Source organism: Pinus tabuliformis, chromosome 4_2 (assembly GCF_031772625.1).
Source record: "Pinus tabuliformis cultivar Carrire ecotype Pingquan chromosome 4_2, CPIR1, whole genome shotgun sequence".
In the NCBI taxonomy this organism is placed as follows: Eukaryota; Viridiplantae; Streptophyta; class Pinopsida; order Pinales; family Pinaceae; genus Pinus; species Pinus tabuliformis.
This window is the reverse complement of record NC_142304.1, coordinates 458594229-458610791: the sequence shown is the minus strand read 5'-3', so window position 1 is coordinate 458610791 and position 16563 is coordinate 458594229. Positions and strand designations below refer to the sequence as shown.

Genomic DNA, 16563 nt, shown 5'->3' with positions numbered 1-16563 from the left:
GGTAGCTTCACAATTTCGACCTTGCAGCGTCACAACTTCAACCTAGAAGCAACTTCATAGCTTTGACCATGTAGCTTCATAATTTTGACCTAGCAGTTTCAGAATTTCGACCTAGCAACTTCATAATTTTGTCTTGCCCAAAAACTGTAGAAACCCTAACACAAGAGAGAGAGAGAGAGGCCCAAAACTTTGATCTTGCTTTTATTCTTCCTTTTCGCCCTTTTTCCAGCTTCTATCTTAGGAGATTGAACTTGGTGAGTATATGTCCAAATGAGGTTGAGTTCCTTCTTATTTATAGGCTTTTGAGGGGTACGAATTGCTATCTTTAGGCTGACTTGTCCCTTCATGTAGGTTGACTTGATCTTTGCACCATGACGAGGTCTTGGAGTGTCTTTTGACTCAAATAAATTTTGTTTACAATATAACATGCCCAAAAGGGTCTTTCATACATGACAATGACTCATTTGACTTGTAGATTCAATGACAAGCCCTAGAAGCACTCAATGGGTGTTTGACCTAAAAATAAATTTCCCTTGAGCATGAAACCCATGCCCCAAGAATAACAATAATAAATTTATTTTCTCATTACATCAAATACATAAAATCATGATTACATATGTCATTATGAAGACCAAACCTAGTTACTTATTTCAACAGATTGTATGTCAAATTTATTACGAAACTTGACAAACTCGATCTTCTTCAGAATCCTTCTTTGTTTGGACTCCCTTGTCTGCAATATGTGTTGCTTCAACCTTCTAACAATTACTCCAAAATCTTGTTAAGCTCCACTAAAGAACCTGAAGTGGTTCTTCCTCTTGACTAACTAGGGTGGAATCTTTCACCACCAAAACTAATCGCGACCAACTAGGTTGTGTCTCCCAACACTGAAACTAGGGATTGTACAAAATGGTTTTCCCCACACATGGTAAGCTGCTAGAGCTCCCAAACCCAATACACAATAATCCAAATCTTTATGGCCTCAAATGATCCCCTCCCTCCCTTTTATTATGATGGGTTGTCAGAATACCATGGGTCAATACCATGGGTCTTCCGAAAACCATGAGCTTTTTCCTTCTTTAAATAAAGTGGCTTTTTTATAGGTTTATTCCTTCATTAAATTTTAAGTCACCTAATAGTCACTTTTATTAATTTAATTACTTAAAATCAACCTAGGGATGACATTAAATTAGTTAGTTGGTCCTCTATTCTCGAAATGTAACATTACAATCCTCCTTCCCCGAGATTGCTTGTCTGGTCGTCCCCAATCAATTCTATTATGTATCTTTTGATTCTTGATGAGCTGCATGAATGTTGGATCCAATTAACTATGATGAAGGCACTGTTAACCTATTGCTGCATCAAATACGAGGGAAATCTGCAACTGCCACTATTTTTCATCTAGGATGAAGCAATACATCCAACCTGGAAATTCCTAGAACCCAAATAGTAATGTGTCAGGCTTCAACACATATTTGCTGTATAATTTCAGTGCTGCTAAACTCCACATCCTAATCACTATCTGTCATATGGTGGGGTGATCCACTTGGATCCCACTGCCAAGTAGGCCCATCAAATTCTGCCATACAGTGGGATGACTCACTTGGATCTCATTGCTAATTAAGGAATATGTCATCCTGCACTCTAGAAAGCTCTTGTTGTGGTGAAATCCTGGCAAAGAGTGTTTTCTCTTAAATTCCCCATTGGATAGGTACCCACTCATAATCTCTCTCCAGTCTAACTGCCATGGACTTTTGATGCAGGATGTGTCAATGGTACCCAAAAGACCTCTAGAGTCCATTACCTTCCCAAAAATGTCTCTACTAGTGCTTGGCAACTTTTGAAAATGTCCACCATGCTGATGTTGCACTACTCTGATTACAATTGGGATGCTTTGATTACTTTTATACCCTGCCTGGATCCCCATATGCTTGTAAGTTTGATACCATCCATCCATGCCACATGCCAAATCTGCTATGTGTGGCTTGAAAATATACTCAGGTGGACCTCTGCTTTTGCATGCCTGATCTATGTATGTCTAAAGAGGGCTACTCCATAATTCAAGAGCGGTCTTCTATTGCAATTCCACTAGCAATTCTAACTATTCCCCAATGGCAATTGTCTTAGAACTCGTAACTCCCTTAAGCTCATTATCTTGCTGTAGTATTGAGTCTTTTAGTGCCTTGATTCTCTCCTTTACTGTTGAAAGGCCTTCCTTTATTTTTTCCTTAGTATGGCTGTCCCTTGGAGGTTGTGGAGGAGAGATCTGTGAAGGGGCACTATCATCCTCACCTGTGAGGGCATCCATATGAATCTCTTCATCTTTTTCCTTTGCTTCCACCAATTAATCATCAAGCGAGTTAAGTTTCATCTTCCCTTCACATTGTCTGACAATATTATGTACCAAATTGTAAGCAACTGTAGAAATAACCTATTGTTGTTTTAGTACAACCACTAATAAGGACATGATGGGCTGGAAAATCTCATCACTCTCATTAATAATGGTAATCATGATAGCTTTTATGTGATCTTGGATGGCTATGTCATGGGTTTCACTGATAGTATCAAGAAAGTGATGAAACATTTGTAGAATAAGATCATCACAGTCTAAATCAAGCATGATGATACATGATTTACCTTTTCCATCAACTCTAGAGCCGTAGTTCTCTTATTGAAAGGACTCCTAATGTCACTTAGCCCACAAAAGCTTTCGGCGATCACATGCAAGGCTGCCTGCATTTTATCATCCTTGAATAGTGCTTTTGGTGTTGTCACCCTTAGAAGCTCACTTAAACAATGTGCAACAACAATTCTTACCTCCTTATCTTCATGTTTCAACAACTTGTGTTTGCCCAAGTAAGTTACCGCTTGAACCATAAGTGCTTGCATTTGTTGGAAAGGTGTTTGATTCACCTTTTGTAAGCATTCTACCACCTCCTTCAGTGAGCTGAGGAGGGTGTCTTTTGATGGAGACCCCTAACTTGGCTTGTCTTTTGCAATGAAAAGTTGTTGCAAAAACTCCATCTTCCCATTGTGCTCATCAACAGACTTTCCCTGCATTCTTATGCTCCTGTAAGTCTTGTTGATTCGACCTGTTGACAACATGTCCTAAAGGTAAATCCAATTCGGAAATTCAACCTGCCGAATCGATTCTCACAGATTCCCCTATCCTGGGAAGGCGTGATCTCCCAGTTTGCTTGAGAGACTTGGCCCGTTATTTATTCACTAGAATTTTCAAGTGTTTTTATTTTTAGAAAAATATGACATTGAAATTTTATCTCAAACACTAGAAGATAAATATTGTAATTTTATTATAAGATTCGCAGGAGGAATTTTATGGATTATTTTTGAGATAAAACATGAAAATGTGTTCTAGAAGATTGCTACTCTAATATGTTGAATCCATACAACACTTTTGCGGAAAAACTCGTTCACTGATGTAATTATTTGCCCAAATTACCGAGACAGCCACAGGATACCACTGGTGTGAACACTTCAAGAAAGATGTAACCAAATTATTGAGACAACTATAGTCCTCTCTATCTAGCAAATTCAGCCTATGAATTTGATTTGGAAAAACACTGGTCCCGCCACTCCTTGCTCAACAATTCGCTGGTTATAAGCATGAAGCTCCATTCCCACGGAATTCTTTAGTTCAACCTTCAACTAAATAAGATCACGTGACCTTCCTCCCCAATGATTGGGGGACTCTGTTTTAGTTCTTCAACTTCCTTTGCTTATTCATTTTGCCCTTCTCTACTAATTGTTGTGCGTGGAGATGGTGATCCGCTCCAATTAGATGGATGCTGCTCAACCCTGACAACTGACGTGTTCTGCTGGGGTCTATGGGATTCTAGATAGTGACTTGCTTCAATCTGTTTGATGCAGCTCAATCTTCGCAATTGATGCGTTTGACTCTAGGACGCTATGAGATTTTATTTTGTTTGGGAACATGGCCCTAATAAAGATTCAATGTTTAATCAGACTTTAATTCGGCCTCCTCAATGGATAATAACGCTTCCCTTTTCAGCCACCTAATATTATGCAATTGACCCTTATTTGATTTGCTACAAATTCGACCCTCGAAACCACGAACTCAGCTGCTATAAACATTGATGAAATCAACCTAATAATTTCAATGAAATCAGCCCTGAATTTCACCCCACGAATTCGGCCTCTGGAAATCCGTCTTCTTGGCCATGAACTCGACCCTTCTTTCTTCAATAATTTCAACCTCCAACTCTATATGGTCTCTGTGCAACTATAGTTTGGCCCTTCTTCCTCAGGTGAATTCGCTTGGAAATCTTAACCACAATAATTCAGTCTGTAGCTTAACTTGAGATTAAATTAGGGGTTTCAGTGCATCACTGTTTTGGTCTTCCAAGCAACTAAGCCTGCAATAGAATTGTGCGAGGGTTTTTAGTAATAAAAAAGGGGACACACACTTCTCCTCACATGACGACTCCACAACTGCAAGAGTGGGTCAATCTCTATGGCTACATGCAACAACTTGATGCTTATGGCTGCTTCCTTTCCCTCAGAATCTTATTCAACTAAATTGTGTTTCACTGGTTCCATAAGCATTGGAACATAGCCTCCACAACGTTCTGAACTCGGCCCTAGGTAGTGGATCATTGACTTGGTCTCAATGCTACAGTGAATTCGGCTCGACAACTTGATCCCTTCCAACAAATATAATAAATCTGACGCAATAAATTCGACTACAATTATAAACAATTGGATTTGCTCCTGGACTCCCTAATTACATATTAGGAAAACAAACAAACTCGATCTTCTTCAGAATCCTTCTCTGGATGGACTCCCTCATTTGCAATATATGCGACTTCAACCTTCTAACAATTACTCCAAAACCTCGCTAAGCTCCACTGAAGAACTTGAAGTGGTTCTTCCTCTTGACTAGCTAGGTTGGAATCTTTCACCACTGAAACTAATGGCCACTACCTAGGGTGTGTCGCTCAACACCGAAACTGGGAACTGCCGAAAATGGGAACTGTACAAGGGTTTTCCCCTCACACGGTAAGCTACTAGAGCTCCCAAATCGAACACACAATAATCCAAATCCTCATGTCTTCAAATGATCATTTGCCTCCCTTTTATTATGATGGGTTCTTAGAATACCATGGGTCAATATCGTGGGTCTTTCGAAAACCATGGGCATTTTTCCTTCTTTTAATAAAGTGTCTTTTAATAGGTTTATTCCTTCATTAAATTTTAAGTCACTTAATAGTCACTTTTATTAATTTAATTACTCAATATCACCTTAGAGATGACATTAAATAATTAAATTAGTTAGCTGGTCCTTTGTTTTTGAAATGGGACATTACATAACCTTCCCATCACTCAAATTAAGAGCCAAGTCAATCCCCTAAAACCAATGTCACATCGTTCGGGCTTGAGTTAGAGCAATTTTAGTCTATGACGTAGATTCTTGCGATTTTTTTTTCAACATGTAATCTGCTTGTCTCGTAATCTCCTCTCCCGGGGTTTTTCCTGTGCCGGTTGGCCTTGAACCTTTGAACAAATTTTCACTCCTGTAACCTACTTGCGAAGGGTTTTTTCTTTGCTACAATTGTGGACTAGCCTCAAACCTGGTTGCCCAAGTTTCTTTTGTGTTAGTTAGCCTCGAACCTAACAATCTGAAATGATTTTTTACCTTTTTTTTGAGGTTCACCGGATTTCGAACCTCAAGGTTTAGGTCGAATGAACCCTATGACATAGCGTGAGACTTGATAAAGACAAAAATGATGCCATGAAGGAAACATGCACCTCAAGAGAAAAAAACAATCTTCAAGAAGGTGGCAATATAACAAACACAATAATATTATAAATAATTATAATAATAATGGTCAAAGGTTAAAGGCCACACACCCTTAACTTGTCACCAATCAATACATATAAGTATATTGTCACGTTACTCATCGTCACATCATCAATTCTTATCTATAATTGTTATTTATTACCAATGATTCTTAGCCTTCTTCATCAGGGAGATTTTCAGTTACAAATTCGAGTTCCTACACACTATGCCCCGCCTTGGGATGACCAGGACAATCACCTCATACTTTCATATGGATCCATTGAGTTAGAACTAGAAGTGAGGGGCATAAGTTCACAGTGCACTAGACAATAGAAGGGGTGAGATTTGGGGTCTCTTCTCAACCTCCCCCCTTCTAGGGATTGACAAATATCATTGAGACTAGTTCGGCAATGCCGAACTGTACATGAGTTCATGTGTCCTTAGAGCACTCGAGGGACCAACTCCAAACAGTTCTAGTGTAGGATGCCCTCGACACATCTGATTACCTACCAGTTCCATAGGGGCAGCTAGATATCTATTTAGATTTTCTTTCTTTTGACCTTGGATGCTAGGAGTATCCCTTGCTTCTACCTCCTGCCCAAGATCATACGATTGGACCCATTGCTGGTTCTAGGGGACTTTGATAGCGACCCTGTGCCCAATTCACATCCCTCACCATTGGTCATCAAACTTAGGAATCTTTGACATCTTTAGCTCCATTGCTAGATCTTCCTTTCTCACTCATTCTTTCTTTGCAGGCTATTGATTATTTTCTATCATGCCATGGTCTTTTATATGCGTGTTACAGTAGCACTATTGCTTGTTTCTTCCTTTCCTTATGTTATTTTTAGTATTTCCTAGGAGTTGTGCTTGCACTTCCACTTTTCGTGTTGATATGCTTGTTACTTTTGTGGTCATTTGTTGGACATTAATAAAATTATCTTATCATATTAGAGGATAAAAGAGAGAGTTTCCATGTTACTTGTGTGAGAGCCAACACACCATGTAATATTTATTATACTATTTTTTAATTATCATTGATTATTTTTCTTCCTGGAATGGATATTGAATCGATGCCGTAGATTGATAATATAAGCATCCACGGTGCTCTCGGCTCTTGTATGTCTTGACACCTTTGTATTAAAATGGTTATGTTATGTAGGTTGTGGTTTGTCCATTCACCAAAACGGGGTGGATCGATGCCCATCCACCAACATACCTATGCTTGCTTGGCTGTCTAAGAAATTCTTCTCATAGATTCTAAATTTGATATAAATAGTATATATGTGAGTTTAAAAGGTAAGTAGTATATATAACTTTATTCTATTTGTGAGTTCAATAGTATATATCATATAAGTTTTAGAGCTATATATACAATAAATAAGTATCAACTTTAACTTTAAAACTTAGTATATATAGCATATAAATATTAATAATAAGTTCAAAAATGTGTGTACTCGGGGTGGGGAGGAGCAATGAAAGGCAATGGGGAAGCATGAAATTAAGGGTTTTGAGGTGATGGCTAAAGATGATGGGTAATCCTCACTTGACAAGGGCTCTTCTTTGGTGGATGGTAATGACTCTAAGAGGAGGAAGCATTGTATGCAAGTTTGTGGTAGAGAGGCAATATTCACTAATGGTCCCTGGTTGCATAGGGAAATTTGCCTAGTTATTCTACAATGTAGCAAACATATTAACTCCTCCTACTCACAAAGCAACCTGCATTATTTGTGGGTGCGATTTGTGGGGATGGCTCCGTATCTCTTGCATCCCAAAATATTTAGGGTGATCGATGATTTCTTGGGTAACTTTCTGTATGCAACCTTGGTAATTGTTTAATAGTAAGGTGTGCCACACATAAACCGGATAGTTTGAAATCAGTTGCTGTAGGAGTGTTGGAGATCGTGTGAATTAAGGTGATGGACTAGGAATGTATTAATTCTTGATGCAGATATTGCCATGAAATATGGCTTGCCTTGCATGACTACCTTAGGTGTGGTTCGCATGGGGTAGCTCAATTGGCAATGGCCGTGGAAATGAAGTCTCGCCGAACCGGAGATCTTGGGTTCAATTCTTGTGCTACCCTCCTTGGAAATGGGGTGAATAACGGACATGTAAAACTCGAAAATGAGAGGGTCCTACCAAGCTTACAAAAAAAATAGAGACTACCTTAGGTGTGATTTTGCTTGATTGAAGAGGAGGAAGTTTGGTTCTTTTTGCAGTTTCCAAGGCATCACATTGGTTTGTGACAAGGCCAATTCTTTGAGTCCTGCAAGTATGTGAAAGAAGAAGATGAGAGTGGAATTTTAGATAAGTTTGAGGAGCATTGCAATCATGCAATGAAAGTGGTAGATTGCTCTAGTAATGTTGATCTAATCATTTTAGGGAAAGAATCCCCTATCATGGATGTTTTGGGGTACCTATCACAAAGTATTGTGAATTTACATGGTTGCACAACTTAATTAGATAAAGATGTCAGTGTTGTTCGTGATGTCCCCGAGGGTTTGAAGGAAATCGTGAATTGAGAGATTGTTCAAGGTACTCTTTGTGTAAGATGTGGTTAGGAGAGTGATGGTTTGGATACACTAGCAAAATATTTGCACACAATACGAGGCTCTCTATAGTCACAAAGAGCTGTTTCTCCTGGTTGTTGTATGATTTTGATCGTAATTAGGTTTTCGGCATAGAACATAGTCCCTGCGCGGCCCTCCTCATCTGAAGCTTGTCAGGGGGATCACTTATTTTTGTTTTCTTTTGCGTTGGGAGAAACAATTGATAGGTAGATGTCTAGGATTCGTCACATACTATATTAGTGAGTCTTTGGACTTCCTCTGGACAACCCTTTGACGGGTCAGTTTACTTTCATGAGATCTCTATTGAATTTTTGTTTGAGACCTAAGGATAGACTTCGCTGGTGTCTGGACCAATAGTCATATAAGCTCTAGGATAATCCAGAGCTTGACTCCCTACACACATGGGACTACTTTTGAGGCTCGATCGAGCAACTGGTGATCCATTTCGAGGTTCTACACCTTGGCTTTGATTGTTAAGAGTGGTTAACTGGCTCTAAGGCTCTCCCTAGGAGTGCATGGACAAACCCCCTTTACCTTGGGTACTCTCTAGAGGAAATTCTTAGATAGTGCATCAGCTCCTTATCCGAATATACAATTGAGTTTCAGACCCTTTTTCTCTCCCCCTTCCTTCAGCCTTGGCTTCTGGTTCCAGCATGTCGTGACATGTGCTTGCTGTGACAGCACTTCTGCATTCATTTTCTGTCTCCTTGATAATTCAGTTTCAGACCCTTCGTCTCCCTTCCCCTTCTTTCAGCCTTGGCTTCTAGTTCCAGCATGTCGTGACATGTTCTTGCCATGAAAGCACTTCTGCATTCATTTTGTTTCCTTCTTTTAGCTATGCAGTTGGTTCCTTCTCTGTTTGATAGCGTAACTGTAGGAGTTGCTTTATCACTCCCATGTGTATTTACGCTATTGTACTTTTCTAGTCACATTGACCTACTTTTGTGGTCATTCGTTGGAATTAGTATTTTTTTTTTGGTCAAAAATACAAAGTTGCAAACAGAGACAAAGTTCCACCAACAATCATGCACTGTTTTGTATTTGATGAATCATCAATCCTGTTATTGACATTGTACTCAGGACGACAAATAAACCTATAATGAAATTATGGATTTTGGTGAGGTGTAGAGAAAATGTCTAAGATAGTGAATGCTATAAATGGTAAAGATTTCTAGCATTCACCAAGTCCAATATGTTTATCCTTCAATGGTTGATATTCCTTTTTGTTGTTTTAATTGAACAGGGAGCAATTAAAGTTCGGGCCTTCAACACTATCAGGATCTGCTGATTTACCAGTGTTTTTGTTGTTAGAGACAGTTATAGTCTTAACAGATCCTGCGCTCCCTTGGTCTGGAAGCACTATGGACTATATTTTGCGGACATATACATTTTGTCATTTCCGTGAGCTAATCCTAACTGTGGTAAGACACCTGTTTGTTTAGATTGTTGAAATTAAACAGTTTTTCCATCAAAACTTCAAAGAGCATGGATCAGGGTTATTGTTTTGCTGGTTATTTCATTGTTTATGGTGATTTTCTCAGTAAAAAGAATATGAATTTTGTTGCGTCAAATATTGTCTTTCTGTTTAGTCTCATCTGCTTAGCTATTCATGCTATGAGTTGTTTGTCAATAAGTGACTGGTCTATCTCAATTGAAATGAAGTTTCCATGTCTTTTCATTTTATCATATGCTGTGTGTTATGCTTTAGACCTTTTCAAAAAATCATAATTGATGTGCTGTTGCCAATGTAAATGTATTTGTTAGTGCTATGACTAAACATGAAAACCTTGGAACCGAACATAAATGTGATTTTGATAGTTTTAATGGAATATTTAGTGCTTACTGTTATTTAATATTATGATCAACCTTGATCAGAAATTTAGTGTTATGAATGTAGCGCATTTATTATTGTTATTGTTATGTGCAGTAACATTGGATTGATCCATAAATGAGTGACTTATAGCCCACTTATTTCACCAACACAGATTTTTGGGGAAATAATATTTTGTTTTCTGTCTTGGTGCAATGCTGAATGCAAATTTATCAGTTGCTAATCATCAACAGGAATTAGAGAATGGCTCTGTTTCAAGCTGTGGTACACTGCTTGCTGTTAAATTATTTATACCAGCTCTGATCTATTTTATTTAAACAAAACCCAGAAAATATTTATCTCAAATAAATTCCGAAACTGCTGATAAAATAAGTACGCTGGTATATTAACTCAGAAAATAATTTACAGTGGAAAATAATTGCAGGAAATCAGACATGTAACAACATGCACAGCAGAAACTTCATCCAAACAATTCACTGTCACTTCTATTAAAATCTGGAAAATATGGGTTACACCCTTAGAGAAAATTTTATACAGAGAAATGTTACTGCTGCAAGGAAACCTGTAACTTGGCCTCCTCCTGAAATTGACCTCAGAAATTCAATGTCAGCTGGAAGAAATCAGTTACAAGAATTTTTGGGCTGCTGTACGGCACCCTTGCTGCCGCATGTGTGGGCTTGGCCTGCTGCTGCCGCATGTGTGGACTCGGCCTCCTCTCAGTAAATCTGCGTTTCTTCTCATGCTGTACTTGGCCCTTACTCTCTCCAACTCGGCTCCTCTGAATTTCTCCCGAAGTTTCCTCAGCAAATTTCTCCCCTTCCTCCTCAGTCAAGTTGAGCCTCTTTAGGTAAAATCTCTTGCTCAAGTGCTCAACAATAATAGTGTTTCACGTCATGACTAGGCTTATTAATGATTTTGTTAGGCCAAATCCCTAACCCTAATTTCCTAAGTGATCAATGGCTAGGATTAAATCCTAAGATCACTTGAGATTATATTGTCTAAGTCACTTAAATAAAGTAACTTACCTATATTTAGACTTAGGCCTAGTAGTTTTCATTAGTTAATTATTGAACTTTTACTAAGTTAAACTTTAGGAAATAAATCAAAAATCACTTACACCTTGCATGCAAGCACCCAGAGAGGCAAATCGAAGTCTTCTCCGTGCTAAGACACAAAGCTAGAAGACGACCTTCCGCAGCTACAGAAATGAACAGTTGCTTGCTTGTTTTTGATGCCCTATTAAATAGACAGATATCTGTTATGTTGAATCTGTGGCCAGAGGGTGCAGCCACAGCACTCAGACCATTGTAATTCTGTCCATTCATACATCTGTCAAAGCTGAGTTTAAGCCTCTATCCTTGCAACTGTCATATATGCATATATTCAAGCACTCTGTGAATAATGCACCAGCAAAATATATGTAAGTGTATGCTGCAAATAACATGTACTCCATGATTTTATGTTTGCATGCAAAGCTGTTTATTCACAGTACAAGACAAATGTATACATACATGCACATATGCCCTTTCTGGCAATTAGTGAATAATTTGTGATTATGCTCTGCTTCATCAATGTGCAGAAGGCAACACTAAATCATCCAATCCTACTGCTGTTTTGTTGTGCCTACACAGTGCTTTTCACCTAGTGTACTTGCCCTATGGTATTTATGAATTCATCATGTGTAGATACTCTAAAAGCAATTAATTATTCATATCAATGATTCAACACAGTGATTTAATTAAAAGAGAGTTAAGCAGCACCAAGCAAGGATTCATACCAGCGACCAGAACAAACCAACAAACAAGAGAAGGCTGTAGAATTTGGCTGGTGATTACTCACACCTACAGTCAAGCAATCCAATAGAACGCCCTATTAATGAACCTGCATTGCAATATTACAACCAAATAATTTTTTGGTGCTGTAGGGAACAGACCGTATGGCTGTGTAGGCATTCAATGCATGGCCAGCACTGGTGGTTGAGCTGTGGGTGTGTCAAACAGTGTACAGCTGTTTTATACCAGAGATCAAACCAATGTTGCTTGAAGCGGGGACATTTTTTGAAGCAGGGTCGCGAAAACGGCATTTCCTAAAAATCTCGGAAGCGAAGAGTCTCAGAAGCGTCTACTATATATATATATATTATTATTTTTTTGCATTTATATTAAAAAAACATCCAAAATACCAAATTAGTTGTAGAAGATATGGAAGAGAAGTCTGACTCAAAGGCTGCTCCAGCAAAAGTTGACAAGGAGGACGACGATGAGGATTGCGCCATGAGTGCTCATGCACCTCTAGAGAAGAGCTGGGGCGATATTGAGTTGTAGTCGGGAGGACTACAGAGGCGCAAGATCCTTGTGGTACCCAAACTCTTGGATCACATACGGCTACGAGAGCCCTTAATGACAGTAGCAGAATGATAGGAGTCAGTTGGTGCGAGGGATGGTGGAGCGACAATGGCAGAGCTAGAGTGCCAAAGTCTGAAGCAACGCAGCAGAGTGTTGAGCAGTGTGGGAGGCACAGAGCAGATACAACAACAACGCAGTTTCATCAGAGAGTCAACACATATTAGCAGTAGAGGTAGCTTCAACATCACGGGGTATCCAGATTGATGAACATGTTAGCTTTTGGGTGATTTTTTAGTTGCTTACTTCTCAGCAAACGAGTTGTAGTGCAGCAGTTATCAGTGGCAGTGCTATGGGCAGCATGATGCAACATATTGAGAGGGAGTTGCAGTACAGATGTAGCAGTGACAGTGGCAGTGTCATGGGCAGCAGTACAGATTGCAACAACACAATGGATGAGGGGCACGAGGCTGAGCATCAGCAACACAGAGGACCGATGCCGTGGATTAGTGCGATACTTTTGCTGGGAAGTATTGCTAGAGCACATTCCTCGCTAAGAGGGAGTGTTGATTTTTGGGTAGCATCAGATGTGCTCTAGCTCCGAAATTTTGTGGAGGGGCTAGAACACATGAGATCTCCAAGACCCAGAAGTCGTTTGGAGATATTCCACTCGGATTGTATTTTATTAAAATAATTAATATTTTTAAAGTCTAAACTTAGGAAAATTAAAATATTAATGGGTATTAATGAAAATATGGATGAGAAGCTTCTAAGAGACGAGGATCAAGTCTAATTTAATCTTATCCGTTGATTAGAGACTTAATCTCGACCGTTGATTTTTCAACAGGAAAAGTATAAATGGAGGCCTGGGGTTAGTTGGAGAAGACACACAGTGAGATTGAGGAAATCGATTTTTTGAGGTGAGAAGTTCTCAGGAGGGAAATTGATTGGGCAGATCTTGTAGCTGCGGGGCAGTGATAGTTCGGGAATATAGACAAAGAAGCGGAGAGAAGCTTGTGGAGGCAGCGTAGTGGCCAAGAGTGATGACGATGGGCCAGTCTGGGCCCACACAGCCTTGACGCAGAGCCAGAAGGGCCAGTGCAGATGGAGAGAACGACCTTTGACGCAGAGAGCCAGAACTGTCGGAATAGTCGAGAAAGATGGCGCAGAGCCTCAAACAGCTCCACGCAGGCCCACATAGTTACTGCGAAGGGGCTGCGCAGTTGTAGCCGGGGCCAACCAATTTTGCTGCCAGATTAGCCAAAATCTGCTGGGTGAAGTGAGGTAAAACTCACTCAGGTTTTCTTCCATTGAATTTATCTATCACTGGTTTGCCGGGAGGGCAACCTGTATTTGTATTTAGATCTTTTGCTTAATAATAGAAAACCCTCAGAGTTGCTACATCGGTTTTCCCGCATTGGGTTTTTCTGAGAACGTTTAGTCCAAAAATAAGTGTGTCGTTTGTGTGTTTGTCTCATTTATTTTTCAGTACTTGATCTGTATATTGGTGTAGGCTGCAATGTATTTACATTAATATTTTCCGAATATTTTTGAAAATAACTTGTTAAATGAAGAACACAATTAGGTAATGCAAATCAGTTTATTGCAGTAGAATTTCTGACTTGTTCAATTAAGAAATTTTCACATGCTCTGCGTCTTCTGCTCCCGACCTTCAGACTGATGCTGATACCCTCTCTCTCTACTTCTCACCTGTAACTCTCTCTCTGATTTTCTCTTGCCAAACTTCGACCAGTGAGAAAATAGATCTTACTTGGGACACTGAGTATCTGCCTCTAGAGTATCTTCCAATTGCCCCTCGATGTCCTTATAATCTTCCAGTTGAGAACCAATGACCCAAATTAGATTCTAATCAATGGTTCGGATCATTTGGACTTGATCTTCGTCTTCTTCTAGAAGTTACACCCACAATTTAGATTAATACCCATTAATTATTTTAATTTCCTAAGTTTAGACTTAGGGTCCCATTAAAAACAATGTTTTAAAATTTCGACTCGACTCCGACTCCGTATCGATTCGGCTGACTCGATTTCAATGACTCGATCGTTGTAAACAATACATTAAATATTTTTATTATTATAAAAAAGCATAATTTTAAAGATTTTCATTCATGTTTCCAAACACACAGCATTAGAATATAGATAGAAGACAACATATGATCAAAGTAGGCTCATGAATATATCCATTACATCAAAATGGCACACAGTGCACTGTCCAATACATACATGATGATGATATAGAGATCAAAATAAAAACACATAACCAAGGAGGCTATAAATGGCCTCTACAACAAAAGTAAACTGTGACCAGTACTACTGGCTACTGCTAGAGGAGTCAAGATCATCTGGCTCAACCTCTGGATCAGAGTCAGATAGGTCAACCAATGTCTCCTCCTCATTATCATCTCTAACTGCAATTGTAGAAGTGGTAGCACTAGCAGGCTGTGCAACAACTGCAAGCTGAGATAGACGAGATATGCGCTTCTGTCGTGGCTGAGCAGAGGAAGCGCTTGCAACTGGAGGACTTACTGGCCCTGAGGCTGGTATAAGTGGATCGGGATCTGCATTCAACTGAACATTATGTTCGAGTGATGCCACCGTCTGTAAATCAGAATCAATATCCTCATTAGAATCAAACTCTGCTGGATGACTCTCCACTACCCAATCTGATGTTGGATCAATATCTTCCAACACAATGGGATCTGAATCAGTTTTTTGTTTAGCAATTGGTTGCGTCTGAGCCGGAGGTTGTATTGGACACGGATTAGATCATTTAACCGTTTTTGATCCAAACGGTTTCTCTTCTTCGTGTGAATCCTCTCAAAGACATACCAATTGTGCTCACACCCAGTAACACCGCAACTTTGACTTAAAATACAAATTGCAAACTTCTGCAATTCAGGACAATGGCTACCAAAAGCCTCCACCATTGTGCTTCGAAAAACATAGGAGTGTAATGAGTTAGCTCAACAAAATTACAAATTATATTCAACTTTCAAATTATAAACGATGTAACAAAATAAGTATTAAGAATTTGAAAATTGAAATTTTTGTTTACCTGGCTCATCTGCGTCCCTTGCATTCTTTGCTAGGTTCTTCCCAAAGGTACCCGTGGCTTTGCTGAAGCTTGTGACCTGTCGGTGTATCTCCAACTGATCACACTCCAATGGGATCATGCGATCAATGCAGTCAATCAATCCATCTCTAACCTCCCCCTTCAAAGCTCCTGTGGCCTTAGCTTTATAATGATACCGTGGGCTCAAAAAATACCCAGCTGCATGTATAGGGCAATGGAGTTGATTGTTCCATCTTTCATCAATGATTGCCCAAATGGGCCCATACTTAGCCACTTTATCCTTGTATGCCCTATTTATTTGCTCCTTTGCTTGATCCATAGCCTCATAAATGAAGCCCATAACCAATCTTTCCCCATCCACCAACTGCAACACCTTAACCAGTGGCTCAACAAGCTTCACAATCTCTGCTGCCTTTCTCCAAAGTATTTCTTAATTAACTTTCTTTTTCAATTCTTTGCCTTCTTGTTTGTGAGATCACTGGCTTTGATTCCATTCATCATTCGAAAATATCTTTTGCAAGTTTCTATGTTGTGAAAGCATAGATTGCAATGTCAAAAAATGAGTAGCAAATCTAGTGATGGCATGCCTAATAATATCCCTGCTCCCTGTGTGTCTCCTCATAAGGCTCAAAATCCATGAATGATTGTAGATAAATTTTGTTATGCTTTTGGCATAATCTACAGTGTTTTTGACCCAATCTAATTTGCGAATGTCCTCAAGCATGAGGTCTATGCAATGTGCAACACATGGGGTCCAAAATATGGTTTTGTGTTTTTCCTCTAACAGTTTACTAGCAAGAACATAGTTAGAGGCATTATCTGTGATGACTTGAACAACATTAGCCACCCGCACCTACTTAACAACCTCATCCAATAGCTGAAACAACAATTGTCCATCTTTTACCT

At 39.3% G+C, this 16563-nt stretch overlaps 1 protein-coding gene across 3 annotated transcripts in view; it reads left to right on the top strand.

Annotated features, from left to right (window-relative positions):
• The window catches only part of UPL6 (ubiquitin protein ligase 6), a 395397-nt gene that overhangs the window by 59036 nt on the left and 319798 nt on the right, over positions 1–16563 (top strand). For all 3 annotated transcript variants that reach the window (XM_089428856.1, XM_089428854.1, XM_089428855.1), the window contains exon 5: positions 9635–9812. In XM_089428856.1, the coding sequence (XP_089284982.1) occupies positions 9635–9812 (178 nt within the window). The remainder of the gene's footprint in view (positions 1–9634; positions 9813–16563) is intronic.